At 38.7% G+C, this 20,786-nt stretch overlaps 1 protein-coding gene across 15 annotated transcripts in view; it reads right to left on the bottom strand.

The window, feature by feature from the left end:
* The window catches only part of PTPRK (protein tyrosine phosphatase receptor type K), a 382,329-nt gene that overhangs the window by 183,792 nt on the left and 177,751 nt on the right, over window positions 1-20,786 (bottom strand). For all 15 annotated transcript variants that reach the window (XM_038130591.1, XM_038130596.1, XM_038130594.1 and 12 more), the window contains exon 6: window positions 8,177-8,351. In XM_038130591.1, the coding sequence (XP_037986519.1) occupies window positions 8,177-8,351 (175 nt within the window). The remainder of the gene's footprint in view (window positions 1-8,176; window positions 8,352-20,786) is intronic.

Genomic DNA, 20,786 nt, shown 5'->3' on the forward strand with positions numbered 1-20,786 from the left:
CCTGAAGTGATACCTGCCAAAAACTTTTTCCTTGCCTCTTTTTTTTCCTTTGCACTGACTCCCATTAAGCCTAAAGGCCAACACTTTACACTTTAATTTCCCAAATGCTTTATTTGGTGTTTGGATTCATTTAAGTAATTTCACAATAAGTAGGCACATGAGAAAATGGCAAAGGTATAGGAGAGCACCTAAACAGTGAGATGTCACACCTGTGATATCACTAGCAACACCATTTTGGATGAGGCTGAGTAAAGCAGCATCATGTCCCAGTTTCGCTGGATTATGCAGAGCAGGTGATATCAGTTTCTCCTGCCTGTAAGGGGGCTGATAAAACCTGGTCTGCCACAGAGGCAGGAAACCCATGAGGAATATTACCTAAAGCCAGGAATATTACCAAAGCCTGACACCACAGAGCTGACTGTTCAGCAACCGTGAGCCACTCGGTCAAGATCATCTCAGGTCACCACCCATTACAGGCTCCCACTGATTTTCATTGACCCTGCAGCTGTATTTATTTTGCTGCCAAACCATGGCAAGGTCTCCACAAGAGCTGACAAGAATAAGTAGCAGTCCACTGCCTGGCAAGCAGGGAAGGGCCCTTTTCTGGAGATTTGCTTTGAAAGCACATTCCTGCCTGAACGTTTATGTAACATGGTCAAAGCCGGCCATCAGAAAAGCAGGCAGGCCGGCTACATGTTCATTCCTGGACACAAAGCAGTGTCACACCTAATGACAAACAAAATAAAATGTCACACCTACTAATTAGGGATGACAGAAGAAAAGCTATATGTAGTTCTAGATGTGATCAGACGCCTAGAAATGCAACTATACTGACATATAGAAAAGAACCCTTCAGAAAAGAGCAGAAATAGCCATGCAAACATCTATCCAGCTAATTGTCAGCATTCCTAGCCTTTCTCCTCCTCTTTTTTCTTTTGTTCTGATTTCCACCCAGAGCCTGTGAAAAGAGTACTCCCATCATGTTTCTTGTCACTCAGAAGAGATCAGAAAAGAGAGGACTTCCACAGAAGCTGTCCCATGTGCTCTCATGCAGGCAGTAGGGAGCCTTGCAGAAAACGCAAGAGGAACTCATACTGCTCGGACTCGTGAATCAAAGTGCCACAAAGCATCAACATCCATCATGGGTGTCAGGGAAAAATATACACCAGGCAATGAAAACTATAAATAGAAAATAGCCCTTGCACAAAATAAGGGAATTAACCTGTTAATCATTAATCTGTTCTGGTTCCTGCATGCTTTTGACTGACAAACTATGGCACAACATCTATGTCCAGGCTGAGAGGGTATTGCCTTCTCTTAGACAATGCCTGAACCTCAGACCCCTGGGACAGAAAAATTCTAAGTCAGCCAAGGATGCTTCTACATCTACTTTTCTCTGATACTCTGCCCCAGTCAATGGCTGTTGGGGCAGGACACAGAGCTACAGTACTTGGGTTTTTGCTCTGATTCAGACCAGTTACGTTTAAATTCAGAGAAATTAAGATGTGTATCAACACTGAAATTGCTAGTTTTTGCCTAATGAAAATGTTTATTTAGCCTATATCAAGCAGTACAAAATTCCTGTCTTATGAAGTAAAAGGCAAATGTGCGCTTTACCTTAAATGTTTCAGGTCTTCCTGAAGAATACATCAGAACTACAATAAAGCATCAGCTCACATTAGAAAAATTTCAAGAGCCAGTTGGAGCTCAGGGGGATATTGCCAATGTGTATAAACACCTGAAGAGAGGGTGTAAAGAGGACAGAGCCAGGTACTTTTCATTCAGTGCTGCCCAGTGACAGAACAGGAGGCACTGGGCACCAAGTGATATACAGGAAGGTCCCTCTGAGCAGCAGGAAACACTTTTTCTGACTGGGTGCCTGAGAACTGACACAGGTTGCCCAAGGAGGCTGCAGAATATCCATCCTTGGAGATTTTCAGAAGCCATCTGCACATGATCCTGGGCAACTGGCCCTAGGTGATTCTACTTGAGCAGGGCAAGTTTGGTCCAGATGACCTCCAGAGGTGCCTTTCAATCTCAGCCATCCTGTGATTTTCATTTCAAATGTAAACCTATGCAGCCAAGATTGCTCAACACAGAAAGATGGAATTGAGCCTATGCCAAATACCTGGCATTTCTGTTGCCTCATGTGAATCAGTCTCTCTGGCTTATTTGAAAAATCCTGTCAAAACTATTTTCTCCTGCTTCTCCAGCAAAAGCAGCTTTCCTGCACTTCCTGAAGAAAATGAGCACTGCACCTGTTAATTATATAAACCAGAGACAAATATTGCCTGAGCAAAGGAGCTGAGCAGAGTTACTTCCACAGAGGAGTTGCCTGAGCAGAAAGTGAAGCTGCTGTTCTTTCTGATATGTAGATGAATGATGAAACTGAGACTCCTATCTCGTTCAATTTATTCATTATGAGCATAAAGACTTTCTGAGGCATTTCATTCTTTTTATGTAAAGGAGGCAGGATTTGACTTCAGGGTGAAAGCCTCTCTTTACCTGCTGTAAGAAACAGAGGATTGAAAAATAGGAAGATTCACCTACTTAAACCTACTTAAAGAGGATAAGATCTTAATACAGTAGAGAAATTAAAACCAGAGAATGCCACAAAAAGATCAAGTTAATTGGATCCTTGACTCTCTGATGAATGCTTATACCTAAATATACACTCAAAATATAATTTGTGTTTTATTAGCAAGGTTTAGAAAAACTTCACAAAATAATTTCCTTCTTTTTCTAACTACTGCAAAGTAATTATGACATTATCATCTGCTCTTCTTGCTGAGATACAGCCATGAGAGAACTAGGCTACAATTAAGGAGGAAACTTAAGAGTATAAAGTAATGTTGAAGATGAGCTGAGTGGCCAGAAGAGTACCAGTATTAATAGCAATACTCCAGGAATGCATCTTATGAACCAAGCACAACAGCCACAGGGGGCTTCTGACACAAATAAAATATTTGCATACCTCTATTGAAGTCTGCTGATGATTCAAAAGGAAACTTAGCCAAGGTAGTGGTGAAAAGCCCACAGATTTCAATAACTTGGACTGCAACATCTCTCTCCTCAATTTCCTTTCTGGTCTGAAATTCAGTAAGTTCAGTAAAACACACACCAATGGCCATCCTCAACACTGTTCAAAGATACAGTCCAAAGCCACTGTCTCTTGGAGACTGAACTTCTGGGCAAATTACAAAGCATCTCTAATAACCTGAACTGTCTAATATTTATGATGGTGGGTAATATCACCAGAGGGGAATTATTTTATTTTTTTTACAAATTTGCTATTTATCAGAGAACTTAATAATGGAAGGCAGAAATATGGGGCACTTTGGAATATTGGTATAAAAATATTTCAGTCCATTTGCAAGCAGGGAATATAAATTCAGGCTACCTGATATATTTACTTTTTATCTGCCACCTAGTGCTCTCCTTGACATATTTTTAAGTCTGTTATTATACTGAACAAATAAACCAAGTCACAAAATTGAATTCACACATCTGAAGCAAGCTTAGAGATTTCACTTATTTTTCCAGACAAAACAAGCACCACTGAAATTTGGAAAGTGCATTTCAGTCCACAGCTTTCTCAAATGGAAATATTTCAAAGGTTTCTTGTAAGAGAAAAAGAATAATGCTCCCATGAGAATTACTTGCCAGGGGCAAACTCCATCTTCACAGTGTTCTAGCATCACCAGGAACCAGCCAAATTACTAGCTTTCCTATATAAAATCCCTTAAGAGATTCAGACAAGAAAGCTGGAAAAATCACTGCCAGGCTTGTGTAGCAGGAACTGCTTCTGATGGCAAACCAGCCCAATAAGGCTAACAAAGAAGAGTCAAACATAATCACAAATCCCACCAAAACTTGAGCCTGATGACTTAGAAGAGAGACTGCTTGCAATGTCAAATCAAACACAAGAAATAATGATATCCACAAACCCATACAAGCAGGTCAGATGCCTAGAAATAGGTCAGTTCATCAGAACTTAGGATTTTTGGAAGAACATTCAGAAGACAGCAGAGGAAAACTGCCTTTGTCTGTTATTACTAACTTGGATTTACCAGGTGCATGAAGACAATTCCATATTGAAACTATAAATCAAGGCAGAGACCTCCCCTTGCTTTGAACCCAGCACAGAAAAGATGTTATGGTTGCATGAAGAAATGTTTAAAAGAAAAAAAATCATGTAGTAAAGCCATAAAAAATTGCTGTAATTTATGGCTCAGATAAACTTATAAACTTATCAGTAGAACCAGACATATGATAAAACTCTCCACATTATTATTATTATTATTAACAAATACTACATTTGATTCATACATTTTGAAGTTTTTATCCTTTATTTTTCTACCTTATCTTTAACAAATATTTTCTTTCAAATCATATGTGAAAGATCCACTAGATAAAATAAAACACACCATACTTCCTGCTGATTTTGCAGCATGTAATAGCATGATATCAAGTTTTGTACAATTATTTTTCTGATGATGTGCAGCTACTTTGCTAACTAACAACATGAGAAAGTAACATTAGCTTCATCCCCATCTCATACCCACTTTTAACACACCTAACTTTTTTAAGAAGTTGATCACAGCTGCTGTGTTGGACACTACCTCGTTTCTTGATGCACGAGGTAACTTTTCTGGCAAATACTGACAACTTCAGAGAAAGATTCCAGTACATTTTTAAGAGCACGGAACAATGAAGCAGTACAAATACTGACTATGTGGCCAAGTTCTCTACTGATTGAAGATCAGAGCATTTGACACTGTAACTCCAAAAGGCAACACAGCTGTATATATGAAATATACAGGTGAGCCGAGGCACAGGTGATCTCTTTGGACACTTCTTTTGGGTCTACAATTGCACACTAAGCAGCAGAGGCTTTGACATTATCATCTGCTATTACTTTGACATTATCATCTGCTATTACTTGCTCTCAAAAGCAAGTAAGAAACAAGTAAAAAAGAAAGAAACCATCAGTGGCTTCTTGCTCACTCTTACCTATCTCAAATACTACAAATACTGTTCTTTCCTCCCAGCATCTCCCTCAAGTTCCAGTGCAGACAACCCTGAAGACTTCAAGAAATTCCCTTCCCAGAAATTGCCAATTTACCAGGGAAAATATAAATAGACAATTAATCTGAGGGATATATTCAGGAGGGTAAGTCAACTAACAGTAATGACAACACCAAACTTCCTGTAAAAGGAAGGGAAAAGGGAAAACTCCTTCTGCACGCATCCAAGAATAATAGCAGCACCACAGAAACCATGTAAAAAAAAAAAAAATCAATACAGTGCAGCCACTGAGCTGGGAGCTGAAGACCAGCTCTTAACAAAGGTGAGCCATTAAATCATTGACTGGAACTACTTTTGGTAAAATCTCATAATTTCATTACAAATCCTATCCTAGTTCAATTTTTCTTCAAAAAACTAATCAGAGTAATTGAGTTATCTCTTTCAAGGTCTTGAAATGTATACCATCCCTCCCAGGTAACTACATTTGTAATAGAGTTTAGAACTCCACTAAAAGTAATTCTTCTGCTAAATCTCAAAATGAAATTAAGATATTTCAACATAATGTACATTATAGAACTGGAAACTTTCATTACTAATCAAGACTAACTTATAGTTTGCTCATCAGGAAAATATCAGATGCCTCTACACCTGTATTATGGTATCACACATCTGTATAGACCTGGGATATATCCCAAAATATATCCATATCTCGGCCATGAATGCAAACACCAAGGTTTTGAGTTACTGTGCAACAACTCCTGTTCCTCATCCCTCACTCTCTAATAAACAGTGTTGTCAATAAAGTTTGGCTTCTACAAACCAAAGACCCTGTCGTTACTCAGAATTATCTGGAAGCAATACTAAAGCCATGACAAAGTAAATTGTGTTTCATCGTTTTTTTTCCCTTCCTCTGCTGTGAGAACACACAGATCAATATTCTTCAGTATGAGAATTCTGCAGTGAAATTTTCATTTGTTACAAACAGCAACAAAAGGGCCCCAAGCATGCCCTGTCACTTCCAGTTTTGAAGGAAACGCACTAATAAACTCTTCCCCCTGGGTCATCTTTGACAACGGGCAATACTATGCCAGCTCTTATTAAAGGCAATTCATATCAGTGGCCCAAAAATTTCCTCTAAAATTATCATCTTTTGTATCCATGTAGCAGGATGTCAGCTTTAAAGTGCCACTGAGATATAGGACCTGTCATTATGGTTAATTTTCAGCACAGTTTTAACACCAGGGTAGCTGATCCCTAAGGGTATGGGTATGCTTTTTTGGCTAACAAGATTTATTTAGCGGTTATCCAGACAAACAAGAAAATATATTACTGTATATTGCTTTTCAAATACATCAGCAAGCAATAAATCCAACTATAAAACATATATCTTTGTTCTCTACCATGATGTCAAATAGATGAAAATGGTTTTGGAAGGTTTATCTTTTGGGGCATTTTTTAATATTTTTTATTTATATATGTATATATGTGTATGGATATGTATATTTAAAAAAAGAAAAAAAAATTAAGATTCTTGGACTTCCAATAAAAAGCACACAAAAAGTAAAATTCATCTTAAAATAAAAAACCTCTATAGCTCTATATATACATAGCTAAATATCAAATTTATGATTTCAGCCATAAATATGGTGTTATCTATGAAATTACCTAAATTTTTTAGCAGGACAATATGATGCATTTTAAAAGATGGTACTATGTAATTTTCTATTCTTGTTGTTTTTTGGGGTTTTTCTTGAGACAAATAGTATTCTTAACACCATTTTATTGTGGTTTTATACTTGGAAAAAAAATAGAAAGCTTAATTTATTGGATAAATACATTGATTTGCCCAGCCTTTCTAACAACAATAGTCTGTTTTCGTGCCTCAGCAGGACTTATTTCAATTTATTAGGATGAAGACCATCTTGCAGTTTCCTAGAAAAAAGATGTATCTAACAGAATAAAAAGAAGCTCTTAACATGTTATCTGAATCTTTGTATAGTCAGCAAGGCCCATTTTTATTGATGTTTTATAGCAGCCATAAAACCTGGTTGACCTCAATCAACCGGCCGCCCAGGGAAAATACCTCTGCCAGCAAATACCAGACAAAAAATAGGTCAGGGCATTTCCTACACGGCTTTAATTTCTACATGCTGAGGACAAACTTGCTTGCCCTGTCCCCGTTCCAGATGCAGTGTCTGACTACAAGATGCCAAACTGAGCAAACATCTCGCTACTCCACCAAAGAACCGAGCAAGAGCCCACCGTGTGTCAGACCCCTGCACCCAGCTGGCCAAAACAGCCCCTCCACCAGGCAGCAGCCCCACAACCAGATTTTGTACACCTCTTCTTTTTTTCCAGTTAAAAAACTGTAAACCTCATCAGAGCTAAGAATGAAACAGGAAGTTTTGGAGGTAACATAATTTGGTAAGAAGCGGTTCAATAGCTTATTCCAGGCCACAGAGTACAAAGTTTTGGAAGTGAAAACTGAACTTCTATGTCCAACCACATCCTTTGCCAGTCAAGATTACATGTTTACAAAGCAAACAATGCAAAAAAGAAAAAAATCTCCAACTTGATCACACCACAAACAAGCTATGGTTGCACATCAGCAGGCTTTTGAATTAATTTCAACTAAAAAAGTATTTCAAGGGGGAAAAGCAAGTTTTCTTTTCTTTCCGTTTACTTCTATATTGGAAATCATCACAGAACATCTCCACAATGCTCCCAATAGTCCTTGGGTAGGTGAAAGTTTACAACTCTTTTAATCTACCTGTCTCCCAGGTAACAGACCAATGTATTATTTGTTCTACTACCAGTATGCTCAAGGCAACAGATTTTAAAAGGGAATGGTAACTACGTATCAGGTGGAAGCTGATTTGCACCTTAAGTTCAACAAATAGCATTCCCAGAAAAGCATGCAGGCACATTCCACACACTGTGGGATCAGGGTTTCACACAGGCGCATTCCATGGAAAACAATTTTAAGAAGCTTTGCAAACCATTCTTTCATCTTAAGCAAGTTTCACAAGGCTATCTTGGTATGATCGTTTCAGATCAAGGCATATGTAGGCTAAATAAAAAGTGTAAGCAGAAAGCACTGGTATTAAAAGCATTTAACTGGATAAAATGAAAATAAATAAAACTTTACCTCGAACAATAAGCTGAGCAAAGTTTGAGACTCCAGAACCTCTCTCTGACTGAGTTACACAGCGGTATAAATCCTGGTCAGTTTTTGTCACCTCTTGCAACTTAAAGGTAGCTGCAAATCTTCTGTGATTGATATTTTTGGTCTGAGCAACTGGAATATCTTCACCATTTCTTCTCTGAAAATAAGAGTAACCAAGGCAGAGTTAACTCAAAAGATATAAAAGACATTTATCATTATCATCATACAAAGAAGACACAAAAAAACAAAACCTCAACTCGAATGCACTCAGACCATGCTACCATGCATTTCCATGGTAGAAGAGCACAGTACTGAGGTCCCATCCAGAAACAAACAGTACTCAATATCATTTCAAAACCAAGTTAGCAGTGAAAAGTACCATTAGGATTTGGCACTGGCACAAAAACACGACCGTGACATACTCAACTTCAACTGCCTTATAGCTGGAATCATCCTAGGACAGCCCAGCAGTAGCAGTTGTACTCCTAAGAAAATTCATTCAACTTTAAGCAGATTTATAACACATACACTGGATGTATTGTAAGATATATTTAAACAAACCTGGCATTGAGGGATTTCAAAGGTCTGCAATAGCTCTTTTTTCACCAACCAACCAATGTTTCGTTTTTAATGCTACCTTTTATCTGTCCAAGTTCAATACCTTCTAAAATTTTAGCTTTGTTATACTAAGAACCACCTATCCACCTAAAGCTAGCTGAAATAAAAAGTGCAGGGCAGGAAGGCACTAAAAGAGGAATGACACAGATCTAATTTAAAGAAGAAGCTTAGAGAGTTCTTTAAAAAAGCATAGCTACCACAAATCACTGAAAAATTTAATCTGTCTGGAGCTGCGGGGCCAGGTGACAGGTCAGTAAGACAGAAACAGTTTGAGCTCTTGTGGGATCATTTTTACTTATTATCATTCACATTAAATGCTCAATTTTGATTTCAATTGAAAAACAAAAGTCAGCATTAAAAAACACCCAGAAACATGCGCAAAGAGAACAAACAATGTCACTGCTCTCTCCCATGGATCAACCCTACGTTATTCCCAGACCAGGATACAGTTTCTGAGCACTCAGCATTGCTCAGTCCCTGGAAAGATGGCAGCATTTGCTTACAACCACTCATTCTGCTCAACACATAGCAAAGCATGACCTCTGTGAACATTTTTAGCTCTAATCAACCCCTGGAATGAGAAACTTCATTGAGGTTTTAAACTCCAAGCTTTCTAACACCAAAAGCACTACTGCTGAGCCACAGAACTGAATAACCTGAAAGCCTGTGGCAAAACACAAAGGGCAGAAAAAGAAGATGATTTAATGCTGCATGTGTATATCAGGCAGCCTCATGTCACAGGCAGGAGTACTTCATTACATTTTACATCTACCCTTTCTCATCCCAGCATGGGCTAGTTGCTTTAAACTGTTTTGTGGTAGATTAACCAAGGGTCCATCACCACTGAAACAAGCATTCAGTCTAACTAGTAACATGTTTAAACAGATTAATTCTATTTATACCAAGCATACATATTTCAGTCACTCACATTCCAATACAAAGACATTATCTTTACCAACTGCAAGTTTATTGGTGGGATTTTCTCACCGCAGAAAGACGCCATCTGGTTTCCCTCACCCAGCCACCCTCTCTGCCATTTCATCAGGTGTGAGCTCTGTCTGCAGGGCTGGGCCAGAAAGAGTCACAAGATACCAAGAGCAAAAACAGATTTCCAGAACAAAAAGGCATACAAGACACTTCCAAAAGGTACTCTCATTGCTCCTTCCTAAAACTGTCATCATCTCATAACAACCACAAGCCTGGTTATCACAGGGGTGGTCTCTCAGAGGCAAAAACTTTTGCCTCTCAGGGCAAAAGTGATGGATGTTGGGCTCAAGGACACCTGGACCAACAGTGCTGCCACCAAGTCACCCCATGAAAGGCACTGGCTCCATCCTCAGCTCTGTGGGTATCTGACTACAATTTTTAAAAAAAATTAAGGAATTTTTATGATGCTTGCAAATACTCCTACACATGAAAAGCCTTATTGAACTTCAGAAATCAATGAAATTATTAAATTTCAATATCAAGCAAACGAGGGATGATATTAAAGGCTTTATTTCTGTGATGCTTAAACAACAGTAAAAATATTTTGTAGAAGGTGCACCTTCCCCTCCAGCTAGCTAGCTTTTTTAACAGAAAATAATAAATTTCAAATTAGGATTTTCAAGTCTTGCACTCCCCACCCTCCTCCCCTCCTCAGCCCTGCCCCCCTCCCCAGTATCAACCAAAGGTTTGGACTTGTCAGAAATTTAACTTGTTTTTAATTTGTTTGTTCATTTAATATAAATCTTGGATCCAGTGCCTTGAAATAACCAAAATAAACAAACCTCATGGTACTTTCTTCCTCTCAGGCTTGTCCTCTGCCCTGATGGCCTTGTCACATCATAGCCACTCAGCAGATGGAAATCAAACCCCACTAAACACAAACTCTCCATATGATCGTCAAAAATACCAAGCAGCCAATAAAAAACCAAAGGTCTGTCTTTAAACCTTATAGGATAGGAGACTTGACACAAAAACTGTGTAATGCAGTCATTCTTGCTCTGCTATGAGGGGAAAATACATATCAGGGAGTTCTCTAAAATGAAGGACTCCATTTCAATAAGTCCAGTGTTTTAAACTGGAATGCCAAATGCGTAATCTGCAGCAGAGAAGCTCATCCAAGCTACACTAGATTAAAAAATTTACACTCCGAAGATCAGAACTTGCTTACTTAAGCTCATCTGCATTCTTCAAGTTGAGAAAAAAAGTGAATTTGGCTTCTACTTAAAATGAAATATTAATTCACTTCCAGATAAATTAATTAAAATAAATTTTGACAAGCTTTACAGTCCTAGAACAACACCTCAGATTTTCTTTCAGTATTTATATCAGTGGTTTCCTGCCGTATTCTCTTACAAGGCTTGGAGCAGTTGCTCTAATTTCTCTGTATTAGAATTTGTTTCTTGGGAAACAACTTCACAACTACATTTTCAAAGTCCTTCTTCATGTAGATTATCCATTAGAATATTTCTCCATCATTAAAATGATGAAAAGTTCAAACAGAAGAGAGTTCTCATCTAAAAATGAATGTTAAAGAAAAAGCCCTGCATTCATTTCAGTGAATATTCCTTACACTGGTAACCCATTAGCCAGTCAGAGTTCAGATGCACTGTCACGATCTCTTAATTAAATTCTTCTTTTTAATGTCAGAACATTACTACTGATTTTAAAGGAGAGGAAAGAAAGGCAGCAGTGCTCTCTGCTTATTAAGGGTTTCTGGTACATACTGTTTCAATTTATGTCCTGCTCACACTGAACAGATCTTGAAAATGCTGCTCAATTAAGTTTTAAAAATTCAATTTAAAATTAATGTGGAGTTATACTAATGGGTAATGGCTGTACCCTGTGTGATCCTTGGTTCCTCCAGTCTCTTGCTGTCTGATTTGATAACCCTGAATTGCTCATTTAAGAGAGGTCACCACCAGGCAGTTCTCCTCTTTTGTGAAAATAACTCTGGGCTTCACAAAGAACTGCTCTCTCTAAACACTTGATTAAAAGAAATATTAGTCTGTGAAAAAACTTCCTTAATTCTGGCATTCCAGGCATTTAAAATTACAATCTTAAATAAATCTCTCTGACTTCAAGGTTATTTTTAATTTGATAGGAACATGATTTCATAAACTTTTTTCAGGCAACGAAATTAGATCATCTATATTTTAAATAAAGTCAACAGCAAAGCCTACGCAGCTTAAAAACAATTTTGGGTAAATTAACAATTAGTCTTAAATATCTCTCTTTTGCCTTATGAAAGAAATCAACCATTTAGTAAATATGAAATGCAATTTTAGTGGATCGTTTAGAACCTGAGTGGAACCAAAAGAATCTCAGCTCTGAAGTCTTATTTAATTGGTAGAATTTAAGTGTGTATCTTATACAAATTAAAAACTTATCAGTCTTTTTCCCTTAACTTTTCAGGTTGAAAAGTGGTGAGCTTTGCTTTTTTTGGGTTAAATAGCAATGAGACACCTGTCTGCAGCGATGTTCCCTCTAAATTTTCCAGAATCCTTTTTTTCACACCAGTGATTTTTATAAGCCTGGACAGTTCAACCTTACACATCCCCATCCTTTCCTTACTGTAAACACCTTAAAATAAGCCCTCTCTGCTGCTAATAATTACAGTCAACTCTGGTTGCCTTCTCGGGCTCTCAGCTGGAGGCCAGGATGCCTCTGGAGATCAGAAGATGTCAACGCTTTGGCTGCAGTGACATCCGCGCTACTCTGGCAGCAGTGCCCTATCAGCTGCCCTGCACTCGCTCCCTCCTCACCTTCCTTCCTGCGCTCACGCAAAAAAACCCAACCTGGAATATGAAAAATCTTCCTGAAAACTCTCTCCCTCCCCATATATTATCATCACCAAATGGATCAGCTTGTGATCGGATTCATTGCACGGCCACTGGGAGCAGAGGAGAGGGCAAGTTATGTGTGGTAAGCAGGGCACAAGTCTACAGTTTGTCTGAGCAGCCCAGTCCCCAAAGCTGCAATCAGAACTTCACCAGCAGCACAGGGGCTGGAAAGATAACCCCATCAGCCCAGGGCATTAAACCTCTGCTGCCTTGAGCAAAGGGACATTTGTAAACAACAGGCTCCAAAACATGCCTGGGTTTATTCATTATGTAAAGGGAGAAATGTCTCTTTTTGATGGGAGAAAAAAAGAAAGAGGGTTAACTGTGGATAGTTTGAATGCCAGCAATTATGCACAATCTCTGTCAGATTGTGTTTTCAAAAAAGAGAAATAAAAGACACAAATAACTATAGTGTTTAATATTTATTTTATATGCACCTGTCTGTCACTTTTCCACAGACATACATATTCTTTTAGAGCATTTAAGATACAATTTCTAAATGGAGAAAAATCTTAACCCATTTCTATATTATTATATTTTCTTATTTTACACAAATGTCTCAATATATTCTTGGCATTTTGAGATTTATTAACATACTAGGAACATAATAAAGCATGACATATATTTATTGATATTTATTGTGCAAAATTATAAATGAAATTTTATTTTTTTCCCTCCACAAAGGACTTAATTATGGAACAAAGTGGGATTATTTTCCCAATTTTGTTTCTAAGTACAAAATTCAGACAAAGAATTATTTTTTTAATCAGATCATGAATTAGAAATATGGCTTAAGTAATATGCCTAAATAGTCCTATCTTCTTAGACTAACAGAAGGTGAACTAACAATTTCTTTTGTTTGATTGATTATTAAGGGGAAGCATTAAATATTTTTTTCAAGTAGGAAATTAGTAGGACTTGCTTTAACTTTCTGGTCTCTTACATGCATAGCAAACCAGAATAAGATTCTACTTTCCAATGAACTGTGCATTCATTTATTAGAAAGAAAAGCCACACAACTTTTCCCATGCAAACATACACTGAAGATCATGAACAAATGTGACAAGCCAAGCTTTGTCCTGAATGCTGCACTGCAGTACAGAAAAATCCACGATTACTTAAAATGTCTTGGTATCATGCACTGCTGTTACTCAAACTTGTCCCCTTTGAAGTAGCTCAAATTTCTATCATGCTGCACTGACCCTCCTACTGAAGAAATCAAGGGCTCTGATGAAATAATCTAATTGAGAGCCATCTGGCCCTTTAGAGGTAGCACTTCTAATTTATTTTATTATAATAAGAGCCACCCGAGGCAAACTAGCAAAATTCCTAGTACCGTGTCCCTAGCCATGCCACCACAAAAATAAAAGCCACAGTCACTTTCTCTGAGCATTTTAAAGCCTCTTAGTTTGAACCTAATCAAACACATGATGAACATTCAAAAAGAAGTCTGTTTTTTGGTTGTTTTTTTTTAATAGAGCTTTTCAGAAAGCTTTGGTTCTGGAAGGCAGTGTTCTTGATTAAAAAAAATACCAACAAGCAACCAAAAGCACATAATTCACAAAAGTATGGATTCCAGACACAGTGATTTAAGGTCTATGTCACCTTGAGCAGTGCACAGTAAGCTACAGTATTTATCCTGCAGCACAAAATAAAAAAATCTGCTAATTTAGAAGACAATGAAGAAAAAAGTTGCACAAAACCCCACCACTGAGGGCCAACACACCACAAGACAGGTTCTCAAAAATTTCTCAGCAGACCATTTTACCCTTTTGTAAAAGCATCCAAGCCTACCAGCTGCTCTTATTCTTCTGTAACTCATTTAGTCCTGCAGCTATTTGAGCAAACCTGGGGTATTAGGCGGCCTACCACACATCACACCACTCAGGAGAAGACAACCTGGATGCAGGCGATAACAGACAAGAGTCCCAGGACTGAATGGCCAAGGAATTTATAACTACATCTTTTTGTGTACATCGCCTTTATTTCAGCTGTCTCATTTACATGGGTGCTTCAGCCACTGGCTGACTGAGGAGTGACTACCAGGACTACACAGAAGGACCAAACTTGCACGGCAGCCGTTCTACCTGTAAAGTACAAAATGGCAGGAGGGGAAGGAGCCATCACCGAGGCCACAATCAGCAGCACAGCCCCCAGCACTAGATGCTCCAGCCACCACAGGACCCCGGGGAAGGTCTGCAGGGAGGACAACTCCAAAGGCTGCTGTGTAAACTAAATGACTGGTAGCTATGCAGACCAGAGGACTTAGCTAACTGGGGCAGAATTAAATTAAGACCAGGAGGATTACAGTATTTCATGTTGTTGAAACCTAGGATGACCGGGCATCTAGGGGAAACTGCCGTATTTATCCATGAAGCTGATAAATTGAGACAGGAGAGAGAGAGAATGGTTCATTCAGGGTTAAATGACATAGATAGCATTAAAGGTGAATAGAGGGGGAAGAAAACAGAGAGAAAAAAAACAAACTTTTGTGAAACAAACAAGTTATGAATGCTTTAAATTTTCATGGGTTCAATATTCTGTATAACCATGCCTGAGTCAGGAGTGTGCAATACAGAATAAACTACAAGACAAGTAATTTACAAGGAGCCTAATAGATTACTTCAAGACAGCTTTTCATACAACTTTGGAAAAAAGGCTTGGGAAACCAGAATGTCTATCACACACCATAAACATGATGAGGTGAAAGTGAAGGTAGAATAGACAAGTCATTGCAAACGAGTCCTCTATGCCTCCCTACGCCATGCCTTCCTTTCAAAAATATATTTTCTGTAAGTAAAATCAACCAATATGAAACAAATGAGGAAAGTGAAGTTTCTGTGCAAGCCTCAAGCACAGGAATAAAAACCAACTTAAATCCTGCTTTGTCACTGTCAGTAATCAAGATAAAGGTAAGATGATGTAGACTTGAGCAGGATTTTGCTGGCTGAGGAAAGAAGGTTTGGCACAAACAGCCCAGTTTGCTGTGCAGATTAGTACTTTCTTCAGGCTGGTGATGCTGATAATCCAAAAAAGTCTTCTGTCTCCCCAGAGGCTCACCCACTACCACCCAGGGAGAAGAGCAAAACCAGAGCCATAGGCCTTCTCTCTTCCTGCAGCCTCCACACAGCATCATAGCTCCCACTCCTCCTTAGGGCAAGCAGGCCTGACTGACTTATTTCAGTTCGAAACCAAAAAGCATCAAACTTGACAGTTGACCAAAACCAAAAAGGGGATCAAAACTCTCCATCACAGTTCCACAGCTGAAACCCTGCAGATGCTAGCAAGGCATCTTCTCTGAATTCTCTCTAGGCAGCCCTGAATAAAAAAGCAAAATAACAAAGGCTTTTCTAACATTCAGAGTATACTCAGCTCTCCTTAGCTTTCAGGGATCATAAAATTTGTGCAAACCAACAAAAAACATTCTTCCAATGTAATGAACATGGTGAATAGGCAAGTGCATTGTAACAGCAAATGTTTTATCATCAAACTAAAGAAAGGGTATCTTAACCAGTTAATTAACTGTATCAAAATGCAATGGTATCTCAAAAGGCAAAATTGCATTAGAAAACTCATAGAAAGCAACATGCAAACAATGTAAAACAAAGTTAAATTGGACGTGACTCTCCTATTAGAAATGCATTTTTTCGGAGAGCAAAAGCAAGCCTCCTAGCATTCACTGCTGGGTTAGCTAAATGGTTTATCCCAAAGACCCACGGACCACACTTCAACCCTCCTGCTGAATACTAATCCACGACTTCACCTGGGAACAGCAGGAGGAAAGGACTTCTGTTGCATAACTTCTCTCCTTGGAGAGGAAATAGCACTTCCAGAAAGCAAAACAAAATAGACAATGTTTTGTCCCTCAACCCTTTGCCAGAGGGAAGAATTCTTATACGGCCTTTCTAATCTAAATTCCTGGAATATTATGTTGGTCTTGCGCAATGCATCATCACAGGATATCATCTGCACGTGCCCAGTCCAAAGACTTGTTAAAGAGCGCATATATGCAGTACCTAGCAAGAAAAATGAATGCTAAATATCACATCCTATTCTGTGGCAATCAGCACCAAAACCCAAGATGATGGTGAGCAGGGCATTGGGGGATTATGGCAGTTTCCTCTACAAAAGGAGTGGGATGCAGCCAGTTGTGTGAGCCTGAACAGACGCTCGCTCATCCTCCAGTAACAGTTGGTACCGCTGGGAGGTCAGCCTGACTCCATTGTTTTTACAGCAATTTGCATTTTATTTTCCATAATGTTGTTTAATTTCACTTTTTCAATTATTACTCTCAGGCAATTGCTTTAATTATCTGTTATTCCACGAGGAAAGACACTTTCCTCTGGCAGAGAGAAGGGCTGCATCAGACTGTATTAACGCTGACGAGTCTCTCCACGGGCAAGCGCGGGGCTGCCGCGCCAGCCTTGGCAGCCCGAGTGGAGGGCGGTTAGCCAGCACCCACAGCTATTGCTGACAGATTGGCCCGCTCGCCACCGCTCAGATGGCAAATCTGCCCAGGATTACAAGGCGCATATTAAACCTTTAAATGCATGCAGCCGGTACCCCTTTGAATTTCAGATTCGCCAAGGCAAATGGTATCACCGCAGAGTGTGGCAAAGCACATCTGACTGCAAAGCCAGAACAAGCCGCTTTCCCTAATCCAATGCTATGTTAATGCAAAGCTCAGCAATGATGGATGGACTCATTAGTGCCGCAGTTATCGCCATCTGAACCAGGTGCCAAGACATATGGTTTAACAGATGTTCCAGCAAAAAGCTCTATACGCTGCACTGTACGAGTGTCCAGCTAAACCGGACATCGATAAGACACTGAAAATCGTATTGGGCTTCTGGGAGCCACAACGGTTCCCAGCTCAGGAAGCCGTTAAACACAGCCCGATTATGCAAAAAACCCTATTGCTCTGATATCCCAATTAGACTGACAAAACAAATGCTGGACAATACATACACTGCCTTCTGGAGTCTTGGTGTACACAAATGTTATTTAATCTACCCAGTCAATTCTATTTCTCTACTATCTTTGGAAGGAAATGAAGCTTTCTTCATACAGAAATCGTCAAACGAAATAAGCAGAGCCCCCATCCCACTCTTGCATTTCCATGTTTAGAATGCCCTGTGTGCACTATTCTTTCAAAAATTTAATACATAACACATATCCATTCTGAGCATAGGATTACCATGCAGAAGTGACTTGTTTGTAAGCTTATTTACTGACACCACTCCAGTGGAATGCATGACATTTCGCAGGGAAACAAATAGAATAAAACAGGGGTCCTTCTTACAGTAATTTAGCATATCAATGTGCACAAAGCATCAAGGTGCATCAAATGCTAATAAAAGAAAAATTCCTTCTTCTTTAAGCATCTTTTCAAAGAAAGAATATTCACAGGCTTTAGAAAGAAAGAAAATCAGCTGTAAGTGGGCAAAAGCTGGTTATTATATCTATGTATACACACTATATTCATTTCTTCAAAACTACACACACACTTATGGTCAACACCTACAGGAAAGCATATTTCAGCAAGAAATTCTGCTAATTCCTAAAGCTTAGAAATCAGAGCATACCAAAGCATAACAGGTGGAAAACCTAGGTTACCACCTTGGGTTTAGGAACTCCTGTCACACAACTCATGTGCTTTAGTGTGGGCAGTAAGACTAAACTACACCTGTTGGCATGTGATATATTACAGAGGAAATTTTAAGAGAAGTTGGAAAGTACTGAAAAAAAGTCCCCCAGCATTACATTCTGAAGGGAATGACAAGTAAAAAAAAATACTAAGCACTGTGAAAGACTGAATGTACTTCAGAAATATCAATGTTGTTTAACATTTAAACAAAAACAAAGGACTTTGAAAGCCTTTCAGAACTTGCTAATAATTGCAGGTCATAAAGAGACTCCTTCAGTACATAACCGTAAAAGCTTTGATAGCAGATCAAGTTGAAAAGGTGAAGAACAAAAGAATCTGAGCTGCATTTCTGGCCTGCTCCCACACCTACTATTCACACTGTCACAAAGGTGTGTTTCAGATCATCTTGTTCAACCAGTTAAATCTCTTCATCTGTGCAAATATTTAATCTGTATTAATGCAGCTTCAACTTTTGAAAACTTCTGTTATCTTTACTGCTTATCTTTCAATGACAGAGCTTTGACTGTCCCAAATATTGGTCCACTGAGCCTGCAAAATACAGAGGTGGCAGGAAAGGGATATCAAAGGGGACAAGAGACCAGATACAATCCAAAAGCAAACAAACAAACAAGAGCAGAATCTGCAGCCATGAAAGTCAGGAGAAGTTCAATTCAGTGTTAATCCCTATTTGTCTGAAATGTTTACAGACATACATTTATAGAAAATTGTGTTGATGAAAATACTGTCATTACAGCAGTAAACACTCAGGAAACTGTGTATTGAAATGCTGTGCCTATTTTTGTCCATTTTTATTTTTAGGCGCATAAAGCTATGTGCACTTCATTATATATACACTGGGAAAAACATAAGCATGGAAACCTACTTGCAGATAGAACACCTAGTATATGATCAGGGCCCAATAACTAAAACAAAATTGAAGTTTACATAGGTCTACAAGGAGACATGCTACCATAATCCCCACTTTTATATCATGTGGTTACAGTCGTTCCCTCTTCCCTGTTTCTAATCAAACATCTCAATATTTTTCCACCTGCTGGCATTATTTATGTGGGTAATTTAGGCATGAATCAAGCTGGGAAAAAAGACACACACACACACACAAAAAAAAAAAAAAAAAAGCCAAAAAAACAAAAGACCAAGCAAACAAATTAATATAAACCAAAACAAAACCACAAAACCAGAAAAAACATGAATAAATCAACAAAACCCAAACAAAAAAATATCCACAACCCCCCGCCCCCCAACAACAAAAATCCAATTAGAGTCAAAATCTTTTTCAGTCAGATCACTTTCCTGAACTGACTTACTGAAGAGCTGCAAAAGCTCCAGATCAGTGCAGAGAGGGATCAAGAGGGTAAAGCTGATCCTGGAGCAGCTCAGATCGAGCCCCGCTGAAGCAGCCATGGGACTGCAGGACTTTGAACACAGAGCAGGGTGACTGGTATTTTTTTCTATGTGCTGCTGATTTACTTTAATTCTTCTCAAAACAGAAGACTACAAGAGCTAGAAAACACTGGTAGAGTCCTCAACAAAATCTCTGCCTGCATATATTTACTACTGCAATGCAAGCACTTGAAATCTTAGATCTCCTCAGATGCAAAAAAAGCCTGATGTCCCAGATTGCTCCTCAAACTTTTCCTTATGAAAGAATGTGTTTTAATAGCAAATTCTTTGCTATTTTTTTCCTTTTTCTTCTTCCTCCTCAAGGAAATAGTTTTTCTTTTTCAATAAGGACATAACCAAAAGCTATTTCCTCTAAAACTATGTGCTTGGCAAGTGTCTTCTTCCCCACCATCATCCACTTAGTTTTCATTTTTGCACTTTGTCTTTTTTTTTATAATGGCCTTTCTTGTTATGACAAAAATACATTCCTGGAATGCTCCAGCTCAAGGCTCTCAAAAACAATTACTTAGGCATTTGATTTGATCTGCCAGTTCCTCCTTTCAGGCTATTCGGGCTTTATGAATCTTGAGTTTGGTCAAAGGTTAAAGCGAACCTTTTCCAAGTTACACTCATAAGGCCCAAACACATCCATGCCAGTTTTTAAGGATAAGGAGTAAATTCACTATCAGCTATGTACAACAAGAGTAACTTGAAGTGCAATCTAAAGAAAATTATCCATATAGGGGAGGTTGCCAATTCACACATTTGGGAAAGTAGGATTGCGAGGTGGAATGACGAGTGAAAAAAAGTCACCCTTAAATTGGTGAAAATTCATGACTGTTTACAGGAGAAAAAGAAAGACAACAGAAGCTCAAGCATCAAGGTATCTTCAAGAGTATCAGGGCACTTCACAGGCCCAGGCAAGCAGAGTTATAACCTCTAAAGTACTTCATCTATCACACTGTGAGAAATTATCATATCTGTGATCCATACACACACAAAAATAAACTACCCATGAAGCATATGGAGGGACAAAACATATGTTTTCTGAGTTGATCTGGCTGCTAGTTGGGCTTCTCCAGGGAGTGAAAGTTAG

The sequence above is a fragment of the Motacilla alba genome, chromosome 3 (assembly GCF_015832195.1).
Source record: "Motacilla alba alba isolate MOTALB_02 chromosome 3, Motacilla_alba_V1.0_pri, whole genome shotgun sequence".
Taxonomy (NCBI): Eukaryota; Metazoa; Chordata; class Aves; order Passeriformes; family Motacillidae; genus Motacilla; species Motacilla alba.